We start from the raw sequence: 18,836 nt of genomic DNA, 5'->3' as shown, positions 1-18,836 counted from the left end.
AGCTCGTACCAAATCCATCAGAGGAGGGAATGTTTCCACCCAGCATATAATTTTTATAACTGAAAAGGTAAATCGCCATAAGTAAAATATTGAGATTAGACGTTTAAAATTGACGAAATATGTTTCATCATCTTATATAAATATTTCATCCGCCATCTTATCCAGTTCGATCCGAATCAAGCAGTTCACTGGTATTTGTATTTGAGACATATGAAATAGACCCACGAGAGCTTAGTTTCAGTTCCATGTTTTAAAGAACTTGATGTTATATGTTTTCTGATTAAGGAACTGACACAACACGAAGCAAGTCGCCCTATATACACTGACAGATACATATATCCAAGTTAACCTCATCGAGACAAGACAATGTATTATCTAGTATGGTTTCCAGTACTCCTTGGATATGTGTCGTGTAATTACGAGTTGACCGTCTTACATACTAATGATATCCATGATAGATTTGAACAGACGGACAAATACAGTGGAGTTTGTAGCATTAAATTGAGAGATGAAGGTAAATGCTTTGGTGGAATTGCTAGAAGACAGACTAAAATCAAGGAACTGAGGGCGAAGTACGCAAACACGGTACTTTTGGATGCTGGAGATCAATTCCAAGGCACCTTGTGGTATTATAATTATGGTGGGACAATTGTTGCCAAATTCTTAAATCTCTTAGGCTACGATGCCATGGTAAGTATGTGTATTTGTTTAATTCCACACAAAGAATATCGTTCCATCAAATGTGCAATCTTAGGTGACATATGACTGATGTGTGTTTTATATGTCAGCATGGCCACACATTTTGCGGTGTGTGCTCTGGGATCTGCAGGAATTGTTTCTTAACCCCTTTGGCAGCAACGCACATTTGAAGTGTTTGACAATTAAGAGAGAGCGAGAAATGGGTTTAACGTCCACCCGACACAAACTAGGTCATTTCGCGACTATGGTTTTAATTTTTATTTCAATAATTCGCTTGCGCGTAGGGTTCTTTAGCAGTGGGAGGAAACCGGAGGACCTGGACAGGAGACCCTGCTCCTTGTCACGTACAACCGGGGGTTCGAAACCACGCCAGTTGACTCAGTAACAGACTTTATGATACAGCGTGCACACGCTAACCATTCAGCCCCCCCCCCCCTTTGACAATTAAGACGACATACCAAGAACTAAAATTGTAATAATATTATCATGTTAATGTGCAATAGTTAATTTTGAGTATTACTACTACTACTGGTTTTAAAGGAGCTAAATCTCTAACTCAATATTTTCCATAATATTCGAAATTAAAAACACGAATTAGAATACAATAATGGCCAGTTTCAATCAATACTGATGTTGTTATCTTGCCATGAAAGTATGTGATTCTAATATCCAATATTTAAGAAACAATTAACATTTTTTTTTATCAGTACACGATTCGTGTATTCTATGTTTTCGGTGTAATGAACAAATAAAAACATATCCCACAACGCAGTCTGGAAGTAATTAGTAAAGGTTGATTCACACACGACAGAATAATAATGTAAATGCACTAAGCAGGCATAAACAACTGTCGTTCAATTTAAACTGTTCACGTATTTCACCGAACATAATTGATTAGAAATTACAATATTTTTTTTTTCAAACAATGAATTTAAATCACTTTACATACATTCATATTAGATTAACATGTGCTTTTAGAACCATTTTTGTCTATTTCAAGGTTCCCAAAAAATATTTAGTAAAATGCACACATTATAAATTTCAAATTTCAATATTTGTTTGAATAAAAATGTATTTGATGTTAATAATATTTAATGTGAGATCTGATCTGAGCTTGGTGGCCTTTGTAAATTTCTTCAATCTCTCCCCTCCCCCCTTCACTTATTTCTTCTACACATTTCAACTTTTCTCTAGTTTTGTATTTGATGTTTGTTAGTTCACACAAATGCAGTTATAGGTTGTCTTGAGTTACTACTCAATATAGAATAGTACAATTTCATCTCCATTGACATTCAGCTCATTGTTTTGAAAAAAAAGCTAATACACTGTACTCCAAATTTGAACTTTTTATTAGAGCGGGAGCCCAGGGGGTTAACCTAGCTTAAAAGTGTACCTATTTTCTCCTCTATGGTATGAATGTATGTATATCTGGTATCATCAGAATGTAATTCTGCTGGGTTTCTGGTGGTGGGTGTGGTATTCCACGCCCAAAATGCCATGCCCCCAACTAGGCTAGATTAACTCAAAAGTGTACCAAATGAAAATCGTACAGCAGTGTACCGTACATCTTCAGGTATTACTAATACCTAGCACGTATGCAAGAGGCGATAAACTGCGGTTGCAGGAACATTTTTTTTTTCAAAACGCATTTTTAGCCCCATAAAACGGTTTTTTTCCCAAAAATCAATTTCTTGCAACCGCAGTTTACCGCCTCTTGCATACGTGCTAGGTATTAGTATTCTACGCATCCTGGCTAAAAATTTAATTTAATTAAATTTTTAGCCAGGATGCGTAGAATACTAATACCTAGCACGTATGCAAGAGGCGATAAACTGCGGTTGCAGGAACATTTTTTTTTTCAAAAACGCATTTTTAGCCCCATAAAACGTTTTTTTCCCAAAAATCAATTTCTTGCAACCGCAGTTTACCGCCTCTTGCATACGTGCTAGGTATTAGTATTCTACGCATCCTGGCTAAAAATTTAATTTTTTAAAACACGGGAACAGTTCTTGCGAAGTTAGCGTAGTTGGGGGCGTGGCATTTTGGGGCGTGTCTGTTAGGGGTAACCCACCGCACAAACTGTCTGGCAGTGGTCATTCATGACTCCTGTGGTGGTACTGAACAACTCCAAAGCTGTTTTAGGTGGTACAGATTTGAGCTAATCTAGCCTATCTTTGGTCTAAATATTAGAGAACTCTTGTCAGGGATACTCCACCACTACAAATATCTGGCAATAACATAGCTCAGGGGTACCCCACCACTAGAAATGTCTGTCAGAGTGTTTTTGTAATACCTGAAGATGTACGGTACACTGCTGTACAATTTTCATTTGGTACACTTTTGAACTAATCTAGCCTAGTTGGGGGTCATGGCATTTAGGGCGTGGAATATCACACCCACCACCAGAAACCCGGCAGACTTACATTCTGATGATACCAGATATACATACATTCATACCATATAGGAGAAAATTGGAACACTTTTCAGCTAGGTTGACCCCCTGGGCTCCCGGTCTATATGTGCAGCCATTTTCATTGACTCAAAGGCGGGTGTACCTGGTTAAATTGTCATAAACAGTATTCACTTCGCCCACTCTTGTCCTTGCAGAGTTTTGGTAATCATGAATTTGACGATGGTGTGAAGGGTGCTCTGTCACTGGTGAATAACACCGATATCCCTATTCTGGCCTGTAACATCGATTCTTCATTGGAGCCAGAACTCCAGGGACAATTTAAAAATAGAACAACAATAGTCATCAACGGAAGAAGAATTGGTGTTGTTGGGTACATCACTACAGAAACCAAACAAATATCACGTCCAGGTAAGTTTCTTATTTGTAATAGTTTTTATAACTAAAAAACGCACATGTCAATGCTTTGTTAGAGATTGTTCAGTGGTCGGGGGTGGGGGGGGGTATGAGCAAATGATTAGCATGTGCGCACTGTATCATACGGTCTGCCATTGAGTCAACTGGTGGGGTTTCAATTCCCCGGTTGTACGTGGCAAGGACTAGGGTCGCCTGTCCAACCTCGTGGGTTTTCTACGGGTCCTCCGGTTTCCTCTCACTGCTAAAGACCCCTACGCGCAAGCGAATTATTGAAATAAGATCGAACAGTGTGTTAGTCCCGAAATGACCTAGTTTGTGTCCAGTGGACGTTAAACCCAATTTCTTTCTTTTGTTCATTGGTCGATGTTATTTGCCTTATTTTTTAAAAATTATATTTATTTCAGGACGTTTAATGTTCATAGATGAAATATCGGCTGTAAGAGAACAAGTTAATCAATTGATTAATGAAGGTGTAGACATCATTATCGCTCTAGGTCACGCTGGCATTAGTACAGATAAACGTATAGCAGAAGAAATTGATGGAGTGGATGTGGTTATTGGCGGCCATACAAACACTTTCTTATACACAGGTAAATAGTCTACCTGTCGATCGACAGTCATTATAACCTGTTCTACTGGTTTGTGTCGTTAAAAATGAGAAATCTATTGTCAGTGTCAATAATAATCTATATATATAAAGAAGGATAATGGATTCTGAAATATATATTAGGTGTCGTCTTTAAAGTAACGATATGCATCACATCTCCTATAATACGACTTAATCCACGCGATTTACTACTCAAGATTAATCACTTAACATTTAATTAAGAAAACAAGATCAAAATACCAAAAGCAAGATAACCTCCCTGCTTGGATTCAATCGGATTTAAATTAGACCTATCAATTCTGTTAGCCCACAACATATCGAGCAGCATACATCGGTGAAATTCAGGTTCAAGATATGTTTGTAGATACTGAACGGAATTGAACCATTTTTGGACCAATAAACCTATTAGGGATTCACCTTTCACATTGCAAGGGGTTCATATTGCGCTAAAATGACGGGACTTAACCTGGTGCTCTTATGGTTATTTTGAAATTGTCGTTTGTATAATTTAAAAAAATTGATAATTGACTTTAATTGTTCGATTAAATATTTATTTTGGAAATGAAAAAAAGATTAAGCTGTGTTTTATCACACAGCTATTTCGACGATTCTGATAATAGCTCCCAGATTTGTTCCCTTGTTCACTTTGGAGAATAACGTAATAAAATATATCATTCGATCTGCTTGATATTTTAGATATATGTTTTGAACAGATTAGTGAGACGATGAATCCTATTGAAATGAGTGTCATCTAAAAACTTGATATTAAAACAGTTTGTAATTTAGAGTTAGTTCTAGGTTACTCAAAACCATGGATAAAACAAATGAAGATCTGGGAGAGAGGGAGAGGAAGCGGGAGCGGAAGGGAGAGGGGGAAAGAGAGAGGGCGCTTGATTTCGGGACTAACATATGGTTCATTATTATTTCAATAATGCGCTTGTGCATAGGGTCTTTAGCAGTGGGAGGAAACCGGAGGACCCGGAGAAAACCCATGAAGTCCCTACTCTTTGTCACGTACAAACGGGGACCATATACTCTTCAAAAAAGTAGGGGATATTGAAATGCAAATACCTATGCAGGTTGTGATATGATAAATAGTCATGGACATTGACATGCTTTTAGAGTATGTTCACAGATGAAGAACTTATCGCCCCAACAGAACCACTGAGCTGCACATGCGACACTCTATTTAGCGCCATACACGTGGGAGGGGTTCATTGTTAAATTTGACACTTCAAGGAAGGGTTGATGAAAACTGCCGCGTGCTGGTCTATCCTATCCATATTTGCTATCGGTTCTTGCATAAGATTTACTGTTTAGTGTATCTTTACTTTAGTGTGTTACGTTTAATTTGATCGGGAGACGTGTTCGTCGACGTCAACGTCAACCGACAACACTGCAAGAAATGGCCTTGGCACTGCAAGAGGAGTGGGTCAGATTGCCCCAAAACGTGATTGGACGGTTGATTAGGTGCATACCACGACGAATTGCTGAATGTCTGAGGATTGGTGGAGCAATTACCCATTATTAAGACCAAAGCAAAAACGTCCATTTTCACTTTTGACAGCGTATCTCTTTGCGAGTGAAACGGGACCGTCAGATAAGCCGCCCATATGAACTGTTTATGTTCATGTGTAGGCAATTGACCTGTTATTAACATACACTGATTACCCCTAATAAAAACAGCAGTGCCTATCCGCAGTTTTGTATTGTTTCTGAATATCCCAACCTTTTTTGAAGATTATATTATGTATATAGCTGCTGATGGGCGTATATTACCTTGCATGGCAAACTATGTTTATTTCAGGACAAGCGCCTTCCAATGATGAACCCGAAGGAGAGTACCCAACAGTTATAACACAGACCTCTGGGAGGAAAGTTTTGGTTGTGCAAGACTATGCTTTTGGGAAATATCTTGGATTCTTACAAGTAACGTTTGATGATAATGGGGAAGTTACATCGTGGACAGGAAATCCAATACTACTTGATAATTCTACGATACAAGGTCAAGTAAACCTTTCTGTTAAAGACAATGTGATTTCTAATAGTACATAACACAATCGTTTTTACAATCAGGGCCGGATTAACCTTGTGGGGGACCCGGGACAAGTCAATGTGACAAGCCAGTTGCGAAGCTTTCGGCGCGATTTGAGGGTGACCTTTCTTTTTCTAAATCTAAATTAGAACCTCCCGGTCATACAATGAAACATTTGACTTGAACTAAACATAAAATGAGGGGAGGGGAGATGCCAAAATGTGGATGCCAAAATGTGCTGGGACCTGGACATTTGTTCTAGGATATTTACTCTCGACCACTGATATTTCAGAATCCCAGGATAAAACCGGTAAAGATCTGGTGATGAAGAGTCCTATTATATGTAGCTGCTGGGAATGCATATAATATCCTAGACGGAAATGTGTTGTAGTCGTAACCCATGGTATCTAAGGGTCAATGCAAGTTTATACGAAAGCCTTACAATGGTATTGTTATAAAACTGGACTTTAAAATGTTATCGTTGCCGATGTTTCAGATGCTGATATTTTGGCTGAAATGGTGGTTTATAAAGCTGGAGTAGAAGCCTCATCATCTGAAGTAGTAGGTCGATCTCAGGTTTACTTAGAAAGTGACCCCAAGGTATGTCGGGTACAGGAATGTAACTTAGGTGAGCATAGAAGTATTGGTAATGTCATAAAAGAAATACATCGGTGAGAACTTGTAGTTTACAGATGTGCTTTGTAGTTATGATATATGGAGCAATAAAATTAAAATTCGTCTGTCCGTTTATGTTCCTGAAGCAACGACCGCGAGTTTTACAACATCTAGCCGTTGCCTGCCTGGTCTGCAATTCCCGAACTTATAGCTACGTTATGTCCTTTTAACGCAGATACGTAAACAATAATGTCCAATCAGAGGTAGTGGCACAAACACACGCAAATCAAACATGTCGACCTCCACGGAAACCTTTTCATTGAATGAATCTTGAACTTTGCAACTCGATTATCACAGGTAGACATTTTAGGAAAGCGCGAGACTTGTATTCGTGATGACCGAGGAATCTGAAAGACCCCCTGCTGAGTCAGTATCCAATCGAAATTAGAGACGAAATATGTAGGGTATTACGTCAAGGGTTTGATAAGATGTACGGAGTTAAAGCGAGATCAAGCTTTTTATTAAAGATGCTGTCTGATAGACAAGCATGCCAAGTTTCATGCGATCGTTCTCGCATCGACGGATCCTTCGGCTTTTTTAAAAAGCGATCAAGAAAAACAAGAAAATTACCAAGTGTATAGTTTCAGGTTCCAAAATCATTAACAATATCCTAGTAAATGACCAAACCTGTTTGGGGGAAAGTCATGGTCGCAAAATTTAAATATTATGGATTCCATTGTGTCATTATAGGGGCATTCCACGTGAAGTGTACACACTTTTATGACACTGTATCTCCGATTTTGACCTAACTTGCAGGGATTGATGTCCACCTTGAAACAAAACACTATCCCATGTTTTGGGTCATTTGGCCTAATGGGACCCATTTTATGGGTCACCAAAGATTCAGACCATTCGACTGACTTCGAAGCTTCCATCAGCAATAACTCAACACACTGTTGCCCGATCTCGATGATATTGGTATCAAAATACTCAGCAGACCGAGTCCTTTCATTTGACGTAATGCATGATGTTATGTGATGATTTTTTCCGAAAAACATCTTTTAGTGTGACCTTTGACCTTTGAACCTCTACCAGGATCACAAATCGGCTACACATCAAAAATCAGAGTGGAATCTCCATGGGAACACGGTCAAAATGATCACCAAAGATGGGTATCCCTACATGCTATCCAGTTCAGCTGTCACATAGGTGCCATCTCGTCACGACGTGCTCAAAGTGAAAACTTTGATATCTGAAGTATTCATTTCTGTCACACATCCGTAAAAACACTTCAAATTTTCAATGAAATAAAGAAGGCAGAAATGATAGTGAAGTGAGGAAAAAGCCATGCCAAATAAGCAAATTAGGCATCCACGAAGTGTTCACTTCATTAAGTATTTTGCTCAATTCAACTCAGTGTTTATCGGGTGTTTTCTGTTTGCGTTTGCACCATTCACCAAAACGTGAAGCTGATGATGACTGGATCAAAGATGAATGAAATAGCGAAATCTGTCGTGATAGTGTGTCTAGCCTGCAAACAGAACTAATGGAGGCCTTCGATGACCACGCTGTTGATGAAGTACAATTCTAGCAGTGGACAACGACGGATAGGTCGCAACTTCACACGGTGACTATGCATTTGGGAGAATTTGCCGAAAACGTTTCTGAAAGGTCACCAGACTAATTAGACATGATTTCATTGCAAAATCGCAGGCAGCTTTCTTGAAGCAGAAAAGGGAAGTCTTAGTCGACGGGGAATTTGTGGTTACGGAGACTTTTCGGAAAACCTTTCTTTTGTAGTGCAGGACACAGCTCAAGGCTACCATTGGAATATATTACTACAAGAATGCAAGGTTCATTAACAATCATTTCCGATTTCAACAATCATGTTATCGGTCCAACTCTTCCAGCGAAAACTAATTTCGCACTTGAAATCCGTGGTGAGAAAAATTTACTATTTCTCTGATGGATGCGCGGCCTAGTACAAGAACTGCAAATAATTTTTGAATTTGTGCTATCAGGAACATGATTTCAATTGTCAGGTCGAGTGGCATTTCTTCGCCACCAGCCATCGGAAAGGCCCATCTGATGGCGTGAGAGGAACAATCAAACGCGAAGCTGCTAAGGAAAGTTTGAGGCGTCCATACGAAAATCAGATCACTAGCCCAAAACTTCTGTATGAATTCGCGACGGGGAATTTGAAAAACATGCGTTTTGATTTCACAACTAAGGAGGATAACGATTCCGAACGTCTGACAATTGAAACAAGATTACAACTGGCAAAGACCGTCGCCGGAACGCAGAAATTACATGCCATAGTCCCAGTATCCGAGTCAACGTTTCTGTACGCGCGTACAGCAATGATGAGGATGAACGGATTGAGGCTGTATATTGAGGCTGTAACCACTGTGGCTTTAGTCCCATTATTCATCGAAAATACAACTGGCTACGTCACTGCTAAATATGACAGACATTGGTACGTGGCTGGGTCATATTACGGAATTCCGGAAGGAAACCGAGGAAATTAAGATTAACTTTATGGATCCCAGATGAATTGGTGTTACGAGTAGATAAATCGGACATACTGTTATCAGTCGAACCAACAACAGAGACAGGATGCACCTATAGACTTCCTAAAATGACCGAATCAAGTAAAGCTCTGTCAAAGAGACACTGATTACAATAATGTTCTCTTAAGGTGAAAACAAATAACTATGTGACGGCTTAAGCGGATAGCATGTAGGGATACCCATCGTTGGTGATCATTTTGACCCTGTTCCCATGGAGATCCCACTCTGAGTTTTGGTGTGTATAACGATTATAGGATGTCATTTTGGGCAAAAAATGGCATGATCGATTTGTGATCCTGGTAGAGGGTCAAGGTCAAAGGTCACACCAAAAAATGTTTTTCAGATAAAAATTATCGCAGAACACCGTGCCTTACATCAAATGAAAGGGCTCAGTCTGCTGAGTATTTTGATACCAATATCATCGAGGTCGGGCAACTGTGTGTTGAGTTATGGCTAATAGAAGTTCGGAAGTCAGTCGGATGGCCCACATCTTTGGTGATCCATAAAATGGATCCCATGAGGCCCCATGACCCAAAACTTGGGACAATGTTTTCTTTCCAGGTGAACAACAATCCCTGCAAGTTAGGTCAAAATCGGTGACAGTGTCATAAAAGTGTGTACATTTGACGTGGAATGTCCCAATAAATAAAATAAGAAAATGCCATTTAGCTTCAGAAATGAAATGGGGTTTAACGTCCTACTTTTCTGCCTAGGCTAATGAAGACGGCCTTTAGCTTTAAGCATAAGGTCAACGCTGGGTCATTGGAAGCTAATTGGTTTCGATTCTCTATTATACCATGATCATCAATATGTTGACAGGTAATTTAATAGCTGACAGCATGGTTCATCAAAATCTCAAGCATTCAGATTCCCTGGAATGGAGTGACGTCTCTATTGCCATAATGAACAGTGGTGGAATCCGATCGCCTGTTTCAAAAGGTGGGTATTGCCCTTTCTTGTTAGATGTTGTACCTGATTTCTACAAGACTCTAGTGGTCAGGAAGGATGTATATATCTCTACTGTGAATAGAAGACGTTGTCTTTAAATAGCATTTAAAATATACACCTTCTCGTATTATCAGCACATGGCATTTCTTCGTTTCGTTGTGAATTTCCCGGTAGTTATAATATTTACAGCAGAATAAAGAAATACGCTGGAAATAATGGAATCCCGATCATCAAGTCGCATGATCCCTTTTGTTGGCGTTCGCCATTCGCCGTCTTGGGAGAATCACGGGCACCGGGAAAATTATCATGATAGGAGGAAAATAATTGATAGGATATTCGTCCCTGTCATTTTATTTACAAAGATAATTTTGTCGATTTTTTTTATCCCACTCTAAATAGGTGATATAACCATTGAAGCGATTCTGTCTGTCCTACCATTTCGTAATACTATAGATATTATAGAGATAAAAGGTAAATACATCAGACAGAGTTTGGAATATACTGCTGTACGACGATCTTTTGTTGATTATTATGGTGGGTTTTTCCAGTTTTCAGGTGAGTAAATGACTACAAATATCATCTTGTTTAAAGCGGCATTATAGAAGATAGATAAAGAGCTGGCAGTTCTCGCTATGATAGTTAAAAAATAGATAATGTAAAGGAAATATGCGGAAAATTTCAGTCAAATTACATTACTTTGAGCCGCGAAAACCTCATTTCAAAAACACTGTAGCCTCGATTGTCATTGTTACGATAGTAAACAAAGTCACAGTTAACCATTTTTACGGTTAATCATTAACAACCGTTCAAACGCAGATCGGATTCAAAACTTTTTTAAAAATCGGACCCATTAGGTGGCATCAAGAGTTGATTATGGTCGGGATAAGTTAATAAATGTCTAATTAATAGTTTATATAACATTTAAGGCCTAAAGAAAGACCTGCTATAGGAAGATTTAGCTCTTGCATAATGCATGCCGGACCCGCAGAGCGCTCTAAATTATTAACTGTGGAATCCTATGTGAAATTGTAAATTACAATTTGAAATGAAGATTAATAAAACTTGCCCCAAGGGTTATTACCACTTATAAAACAGGTGTGCAAGCTAGGGAGTTCTTACACCAATCTGATTAAAACACAGATCCTATTTCGTTTCGTTTTTTATAGTTCAAAATTTAGTTTTATTTGTCTCTACTACACTAGGGTCTTGAAGAGTTGTTATGTAACCCGAGTTCTGGATGGCGTGAGGGATACCAATGAAACTATCTGTTACAGCAACTTCTTGGTGTGCGATACACGGAACTCTGGGTAAACCACTAGAAACGTCAACGCTATTTGATTATTCAATGTCTGGAGTCATAGGGTCAAAAGCCGCTCGTACGATCTAGGACGCGACCTTTCACTACAACCGGTCAGATCTTCATGTAGTGTAGGCCATCGAAAGAATAGCAATACAAAACGAAATATAGATCTGTATAAATCAGATTGTTCTTACACGGATGCACTGGTTTTGCAGATACTACGGGCAGTTGCACGTGTATTTGAATTCGTGGTCTGAGTTGTTCTGTGCTGGTGCATTGTCGAAAGTTCACCGACCAGCTTTCAGTTGGCGATTTCGTGTGTTGACTGTACTCGGTTGTTTGTGACCAAGACTCGTTTATTTTACATTATATCAAAATAATAACAGACAAAAATATCACCATAAACATGACAAAGGTAAACAGTCAAAACGAATGCAAGAAACTCCATTGGCTTCCAGTTCGAGCAAGGGTTCAATTTAAAGCTCTTGTAAATGTGTTGAAATCAATTTATTCTGACACCGCACCCAATTATTTAAAAGAACTCTTTAATTTCTATACTCTTGGAGGATCCAACCTTCGTTCTTCAAGTGATCGTAGCCTATTGAGGATTCCTAAATATAATAAACGTTCTGGTGAATATGCTTTCTCTGTCAGAGCAGCTACAATGTGGACTGTTTTTGAACTGTTTTGTTGTGAACAGTTGTTAGAACCACCCCTGTGTAATGCAGCGCTATATAAATCGAACAATAATAATTATAATATGCTAGTTTATAATATTGTTTATATTTTACAGGTTTAAAGGTGGTATTCAACATGAATAATACAGAAAATAATAGGGTAGTCAGTGTTCAAGTTAAATGTACTAAATGTGTTATACCTAGATTTGTTGATCTAGAAATGGAAGAAATCTACAAGGTGGTGCTCCCGTCTTACATTGTTCTGGGCGGTGATGGACACACGCATATTAAAAACAACGTAATACGTCGCCATATAATAGGTAACACAAGGCTTACTGTTATTTCTTATCCAGTTAAAAGTTTGCTATCAATAATTATTACTGGAAAGATTTCGTGAATGAGACTGTTATATGAGGAAGAAGGATAGCACAGCAGCTGTCTCTTGAAAATATTTAGCCACAGACCGCCGCTTATCCGAAAGGAAAACTTTGATGTTGACCGAATTCGATAAGGATCCGTTATGCCTTCAAGAAATCTGATCTCTATAATCTTCAAAAGGTTGAAAACAAGAGCTAAGCTGAAAAGCGGGGTAACTACGCAACGGAAGGTCATAGAAGGCTGAGTATCGATAGCAGTCGTCCTCAGGTGACCACAATGCTTCATTGAAAGAAATAGCCATAGACAGCAGTTTATACGAGAGTAAAACGTGGATTTTTACCAAATATATATATATATATAGACCATTTTAGAGATCTAATCTTTATCTTATGCGCATGTTTTTCCGGACACATATTATATCTCTGGAACAGGAAGTCCTAGAATAATGAAAATCAACAGGTTTCATTCTCCTATCCCAATGCTTCACACTAAATTTGAAAATAAATTTAATCCGCTCACAGTTCTAATGCGTCACACCGAATTTAAACAAATTTGTCACAAACCGTAGTCTCTATCACCTTAAAGTTACAATTTCATATTTTCTAAGAAATTCAAAACATTATTATTTCTATGTCTTTTGCTCAATAGGTTGTCAACTCACTATTATACGATCATAGGTTATCTTTCTCACACTTAAAAAGCTCACACCGGAAATAATAACACAATTACCTCCCGTGTTTTGCTATTCCCCACCATAGAATAGCTATCTTCAAACGTTTGAATTTGAAGTTGAAAATGATATTTTTTCCAATTTCTCAACTGGCAATAGTGAATTATAGGATTAATAGGATTATTCTTTAACAAGGTAGGACTGTTTATAGATACCATCTATTTTAGGGCTTTATTTTAATACATTTTAAAAATATAACTTAAAAATATGAAATTGTAACTTTAACAGGGTTTTCAGAATCTTTCACACCAAATTTGAAACATATGGGTTAAAAACGTTTTCGAAAAAGCCGGTGGGAGGTGTGTTTGTGAGTGTCTGGGGTGGGGTGGGGTGGCATGAAAGGGCGCGGAGTATCGCTAGTGTTCGTCCACTCATAACCCCAATACTCCACGTCAAGTTTGTTGACTGGCAAACGGACGTATAAAATGTGGGCGTATCAAAATCAAATCCCCGTGAAACGGTTTTTGGGGTTTTTTTTAAGCCGCTGATCACCATTCGATATTTTTACAGCTTAATCCAAACAAAAATTTATCATTTCGCATTTAATGAAGATAAGAAATCAAAATATCATCGGTAGATAATTTTTCGGCTAGGATTTAAAAAGAAATCCCATCAAAAGATTTTAGCGGAGATTATAGATGGGTCTGGCTTATTTACACCATATCCTGACAATTTTTCCAATTCTTCATATCTTTGTAAATATGGGAATTCCTTTTAAAGTTTCAGTTTTTACAATTTTGTAGTTTTCAGTGAATATTCGCACAAATGATTATCAGATACTTCGATCTTTCCAGAACAACACAATGTCCATAAAACGTTTTTCAATAAGAACTATCGATTTCTTGTCATACATGAATACTGCTTAATGATTCCCAAATAAGCCGATATATAAGAAACTAATAATAGGGTCATCCCCTTAGGCCTAATCCTCAAAATTTACCAAGACAATATATTTCGTGGAGATTTGAATGAAATTCGTTATTTTGTGTGGATTTATTGTCTTAACGGAATTCGATTAGCTTGTAATCTGATTTCGAAACAAAATTGATAAGCTCACAATTATTGAGTTCGCGGCGTTATCGTTGTTGAATATAGACCAAAATAGATACAGAACTATATTATGAAATGTGAAAGTTGACTTTATACCACTGAGTGAATTGATGGGTGCTAGATTGGATGTTTTCAATTGATCTTGGACTAAGGATCAAAATGTTAAAAATAATTTACTCAGCCCACTCTTTTTATAAATCTTTTCTCTCAAACTGAAAAATTGACACGCGAACTTCCTATAATTAAACCCCATTTCAATTAATTTTATTTATATATTTAAAATTTATATTACAGGCGATCTTGATACAGACGTTTTGATTGAGTATATCAGATCAGTTTCACCTGTAGCTGTTGGTCTAGAGGATAGAATCACATTTGTGGAAAATAACCAAAGTTCTTGTTTATCACCATCATCATTATCATCGATAACAACACCATTGACTTGCACCTTTCTTTTGATTTTAATACTTTGTTTGACAAGTGTAACATTATATATGCAGTATTAAACACGTATCATGTAAGAGCTTAGTCTGCCTATTGCAGATCTTTATTTTAGCCTCAAATGATATATTTATTATTAATTAGACACTTATTCACACGACAAGCCTATATAAAGTCTCTAGACTATGGGATGGTTGTGATTTTGAACGGATCGAAACATGATCACCATTTAATAATTCAATTTAAAAATGGATAATCGAGATTTTGTTTATTATCGAAACAATGATAGCGATGAAAATCGAGGCGTCCTAACCGCTTTCTATAATATTTTTATTTCTAACATTTATTTAACTTTCACAGTTAACACCTGGTTGATCTGTCCATCATATTTTTGTGCTTGTCAGTTATTAATTTGCAGTTGATTAAATTGTTTTTGTATATTTACATATTAAATATTCCACAGCCTCTTTATGATAGTTTATGCTAGGTTCTCACTGTCGTTCCATGCGTTACGATATGATTGTCCCAATTGAATCCACGACCTGGTACGTGCAGATACGTTCGGATACGATCAACACGATTGCTACGACTGACCTCAATATATGACCTGATAGGATCACGATTACTCTACGATTAAAACCACGATTTCAATCGTAGCGCGAATCGTGACTGTGGGAACCTAGCATTAAGTATTAGATAGGTCTGATAATGCCAGGTGCCTACAGTCGTGCGATGCGTTACGATAGGATTGTTCCTATTGAACCCACGGTCTGGTACGTGCAGATACGTTAAATCCGTTTCGATTGCTACGACTGACCGCAATATATGATAAGACTTGATAGAATCATCACGATTACTCCACGATTGAAACTATGAGACGAAAAACCGAGGTCCCGTGTATACATTGAAATGCACGTAAAAGATCCCTTGGCGGTTGGAATTCGATATAAGAGTATGCGATAGTGCCGCTGCCCGGGCAAAATTTCTCTCATAGCACACTGTATGGCGTATGCCCGTCTTCATTAGCCCAGGTTAGGAGCAGAACAATAGGACGTTAACCCCCATTTCATTTCATTTCACGAGTTCAATCGTAGCACGAATCGTGATAGTGTTAACCTAGCATAAAAGCTGTTTGTATGTTTTCACTCTGTTACAGGTGTTAATCTACTAAAATAAAATTACTAGCATTAGATTTTGTTTTGCATTTTATTTACATGTCGGGGTCTTATATTTATTTTACTGAGGGGGGAGGGGAGTTGATGGCCGAATGGTTAGCACGTGCGTGCTGTATCATAAAATCTGTCATTGAGTCAACTGGCGTGATTTCGATTCGCTGGTTGTAGGCCTATGTGACAAGGAGTAGGGTCGCCTGTCCAACTTCGTGGGTTTTCTCCGCGTCCTCCACTTCCCCCTATGTGACAAGAAGTAGGGTCGCCTGTCCAACCTCGTGGATTTTCTCCGGGTCATCTAGTTTCCTCCCTCTGCTAAAGACCTCTACGCGCAAGCGAATTATTGAAATAAAATTCTACCATGTGTTAGTCCCAAAATGACAGTTTGTGTCGAGTGGACGTTAAACCCCACACCTCTCTCTTTATTTATTTACCTCCTTCCTTATCTTTCCACTTGAAAAGTTTTAAAGTTTTCCACTTGGCTATAGAATGTAGTACCACAGATTCTAAGGAAATATACATTTGTTAATGAGGAAATCCGTGTAACAGACTCTGGAAAGGAAATCTAGCATAATAACTGGCGTTCAGGTGTTTGTATTTCAGTAACAGTAAACAATACACTCCCTTGATCGCGAAACCCGACGCAGGAAATTTTATTAATGATCTTGCTAAAATTCCATTTGAACTAGTCGAGTCAATTGATGACCCAAATTCTGCCCTTGATACTTGGTATAACCTTTTTATAGGTGTTTTAGACTGCCATGCTCCGCAAAAGCGAAAAAGAGTAAAAAGATACTATCAACCGAAGTGGTATAATGAGGAAATAAATAAAGCCCGAAAGTTCAGGGACTTCTTTAAAGCCTCCAAGAGGTGTGACGACTATAGAATATGGAGAAATAAAACCAAAAATCACATTAATAAAGCCAAAATAAAAATTTATCAAGGACTCTATCGAAAATGAAGAGCAATCTAAAAACATATGGAGATATTTTAGTGACATACAGAATAAACCCAATAGTTGCCCTTATCCCAATAGTATTAAATATGGAAAAACAACAGTTAATGATCTAAATGCTATTGCTAATGTGATGAATGATTACTTCACTAATTTAACTGATGACATTTAGCCCCCCCTATACACCACTTTCTCAAGAGTGCAAACGAAAGATATCAGATTACGTAAATGATAAGATTCCCCCCAATAACAACTTTTCTATTAATTGTATTACTACCACAGAGGTATTAAAACATTTATTGAGTTTAAATAGTAACAAAGCCATTGGGTGTGATGGTATTGGACCCAAAATTTTAAAATTGTCTGCGTATACAATTTGTAGCAGTTTGACATATATCATTAATCTTTGTATTTCTCAAAACATGTTCCCCAGTGCCCTTAAACTGGCTAAAATTATTCCTATACATAAGAAGGGAGCTAAAGATGATCCGAACAATTATAAGCCAATCTCAATTCTCCCCACAATTTCAGAAATATTCGAAAGGCACTTGAACACTCAAATTCAAACTTATTTGGAAACCTTCAATGTTCTTTATGCTTACCAATCTGGATTTAGATCAAATCATTCATGTGCTACTGCACTGATCCGAATGACAGATAATTGGCTTGATGCTATCGATAATGGTGCGATGAGTGGTATAGTGTATCTTGATTTTAGCAAAGCATTTGATCTCATTGATCATAAGCTTATTACTGAAAAACTACATCTTTATCGATTTGATAATAATTCACAAATTTTGATTGAATCATATCTTGACTCACGGAAGCAAAAAGTATGTTTAGGATCAATTACCTCCTCAATTACTACAGTCAAATGCGGGGTTCCACAAGGTTCGATCCTGGGTCCTCTCCTATTCCTAATTTTTATAAATGATCTCCCACTCAATATTGAATCAAGTCAGATAGATTTGTTTGCTGATGACAGTACCCTGCATTGTTCACACAAAGATATTTTATCCATTCCCAATAATCTCCAAAATGATCTCTAATTGGTTGCTAAATGGTGTGAAAACAATGGGATGGTAATCAATCCTTCGAAAACAAAATCAATGCTGATTTCATAAAAACACAAAAGAAATCAGAAAAACCTAACTTTGTCACTCCAAGGTGAGAAAATTGAGACGGTTACTACCGTAAAATTACTTGGAATTCAAATTGACCAAGACCTTAATTGGGAAGCACAGATAGCAGATATGTCTAAAAAACTTGCATCAAAAATATTTCTCCTAAATAAGATAAAAGACCATTTACCTTACGAGACAAGAATTTTGTTTTATAACAGTTACATACTACCAATATTTGATTATTGCTCTATTATTTGGGGAAATGCTACCAAAAGTAGATTAGACATTCTTTTAAAATTACAAAAGAGGGCAGCAAGAGCTATTCTTGATGCACCGATTGAAACTCCGTCCACCTCTTTATTTACTAAACTCGGTTGGCTTACCCTTACACAGAGGATTCTTTACATTAAAATTGTCTTATCATTCAAAATTATTACGTTTAATACTCCACTTTATCTAAATTTCTATTTTATTGGAAAATCTCTTGTTTCCAAAACGGATATCTTGCTCCGTTCACAGACCAGTAAATCTCTTTTTCTTCAAAAATGCAAAACGGAATCCATGAAACGTACGTTTTATTATTCTGCATGTCTTTTATGGAACAATCTGCCTTTTGATCTAAAGATGTGTAAAAATGTTGAAAATTTTAATATTAAACTGAAAATTTATTTATTTAGCACACTATAAAGGAACCATAATATTCAACTGATG

The 18,836-nt window shown here is 37.5% G+C and overlaps 1 protein-coding gene across 1 annotated transcript; it reads left to right on the top strand.

The window, feature by feature from the left end:
- Nucleotides 1–218: 218 nt before the first annotated feature.
- On the top strand, nt 219–16,027 carry LOC126809691 (snake venom 5'-nucleotidase). Its single transcript, XM_056098740.1, has 9 exons — nt 219–690; nt 3,307–3,520; nt 3,931–4,116; nt 5,941–6,138; nt 6,665–6,796; nt 10,173–10,292; nt 10,701–10,856; nt 12,395–12,598; nt 14,731–16,027. Exons 1-9 carry the CDS (start codon nt 367–369, stop codon nt 14,940–14,942), a joined length of 1,746 nt encoding a protein of 581 aa, XP_055954715.1. The 5' UTR covers nt 219–366; the 3' UTR covers nt 14,943–16,027.
- The last annotated feature ends 2,809 nt before the right edge of the window (nt 16,028–18,836 follow it).

This window comes from Patella vulgata, chromosome 2, assembly GCF_932274485.2.
Source record: "Patella vulgata chromosome 2, xgPatVulg1.2, whole genome shotgun sequence".
In the NCBI taxonomy this organism is placed as follows: Eukaryota; Metazoa; Mollusca; class Gastropoda; family Patellidae; genus Patella; species Patella vulgata.
This window is presented reverse-complemented; position numbering and strand designations above follow the sequence as displayed.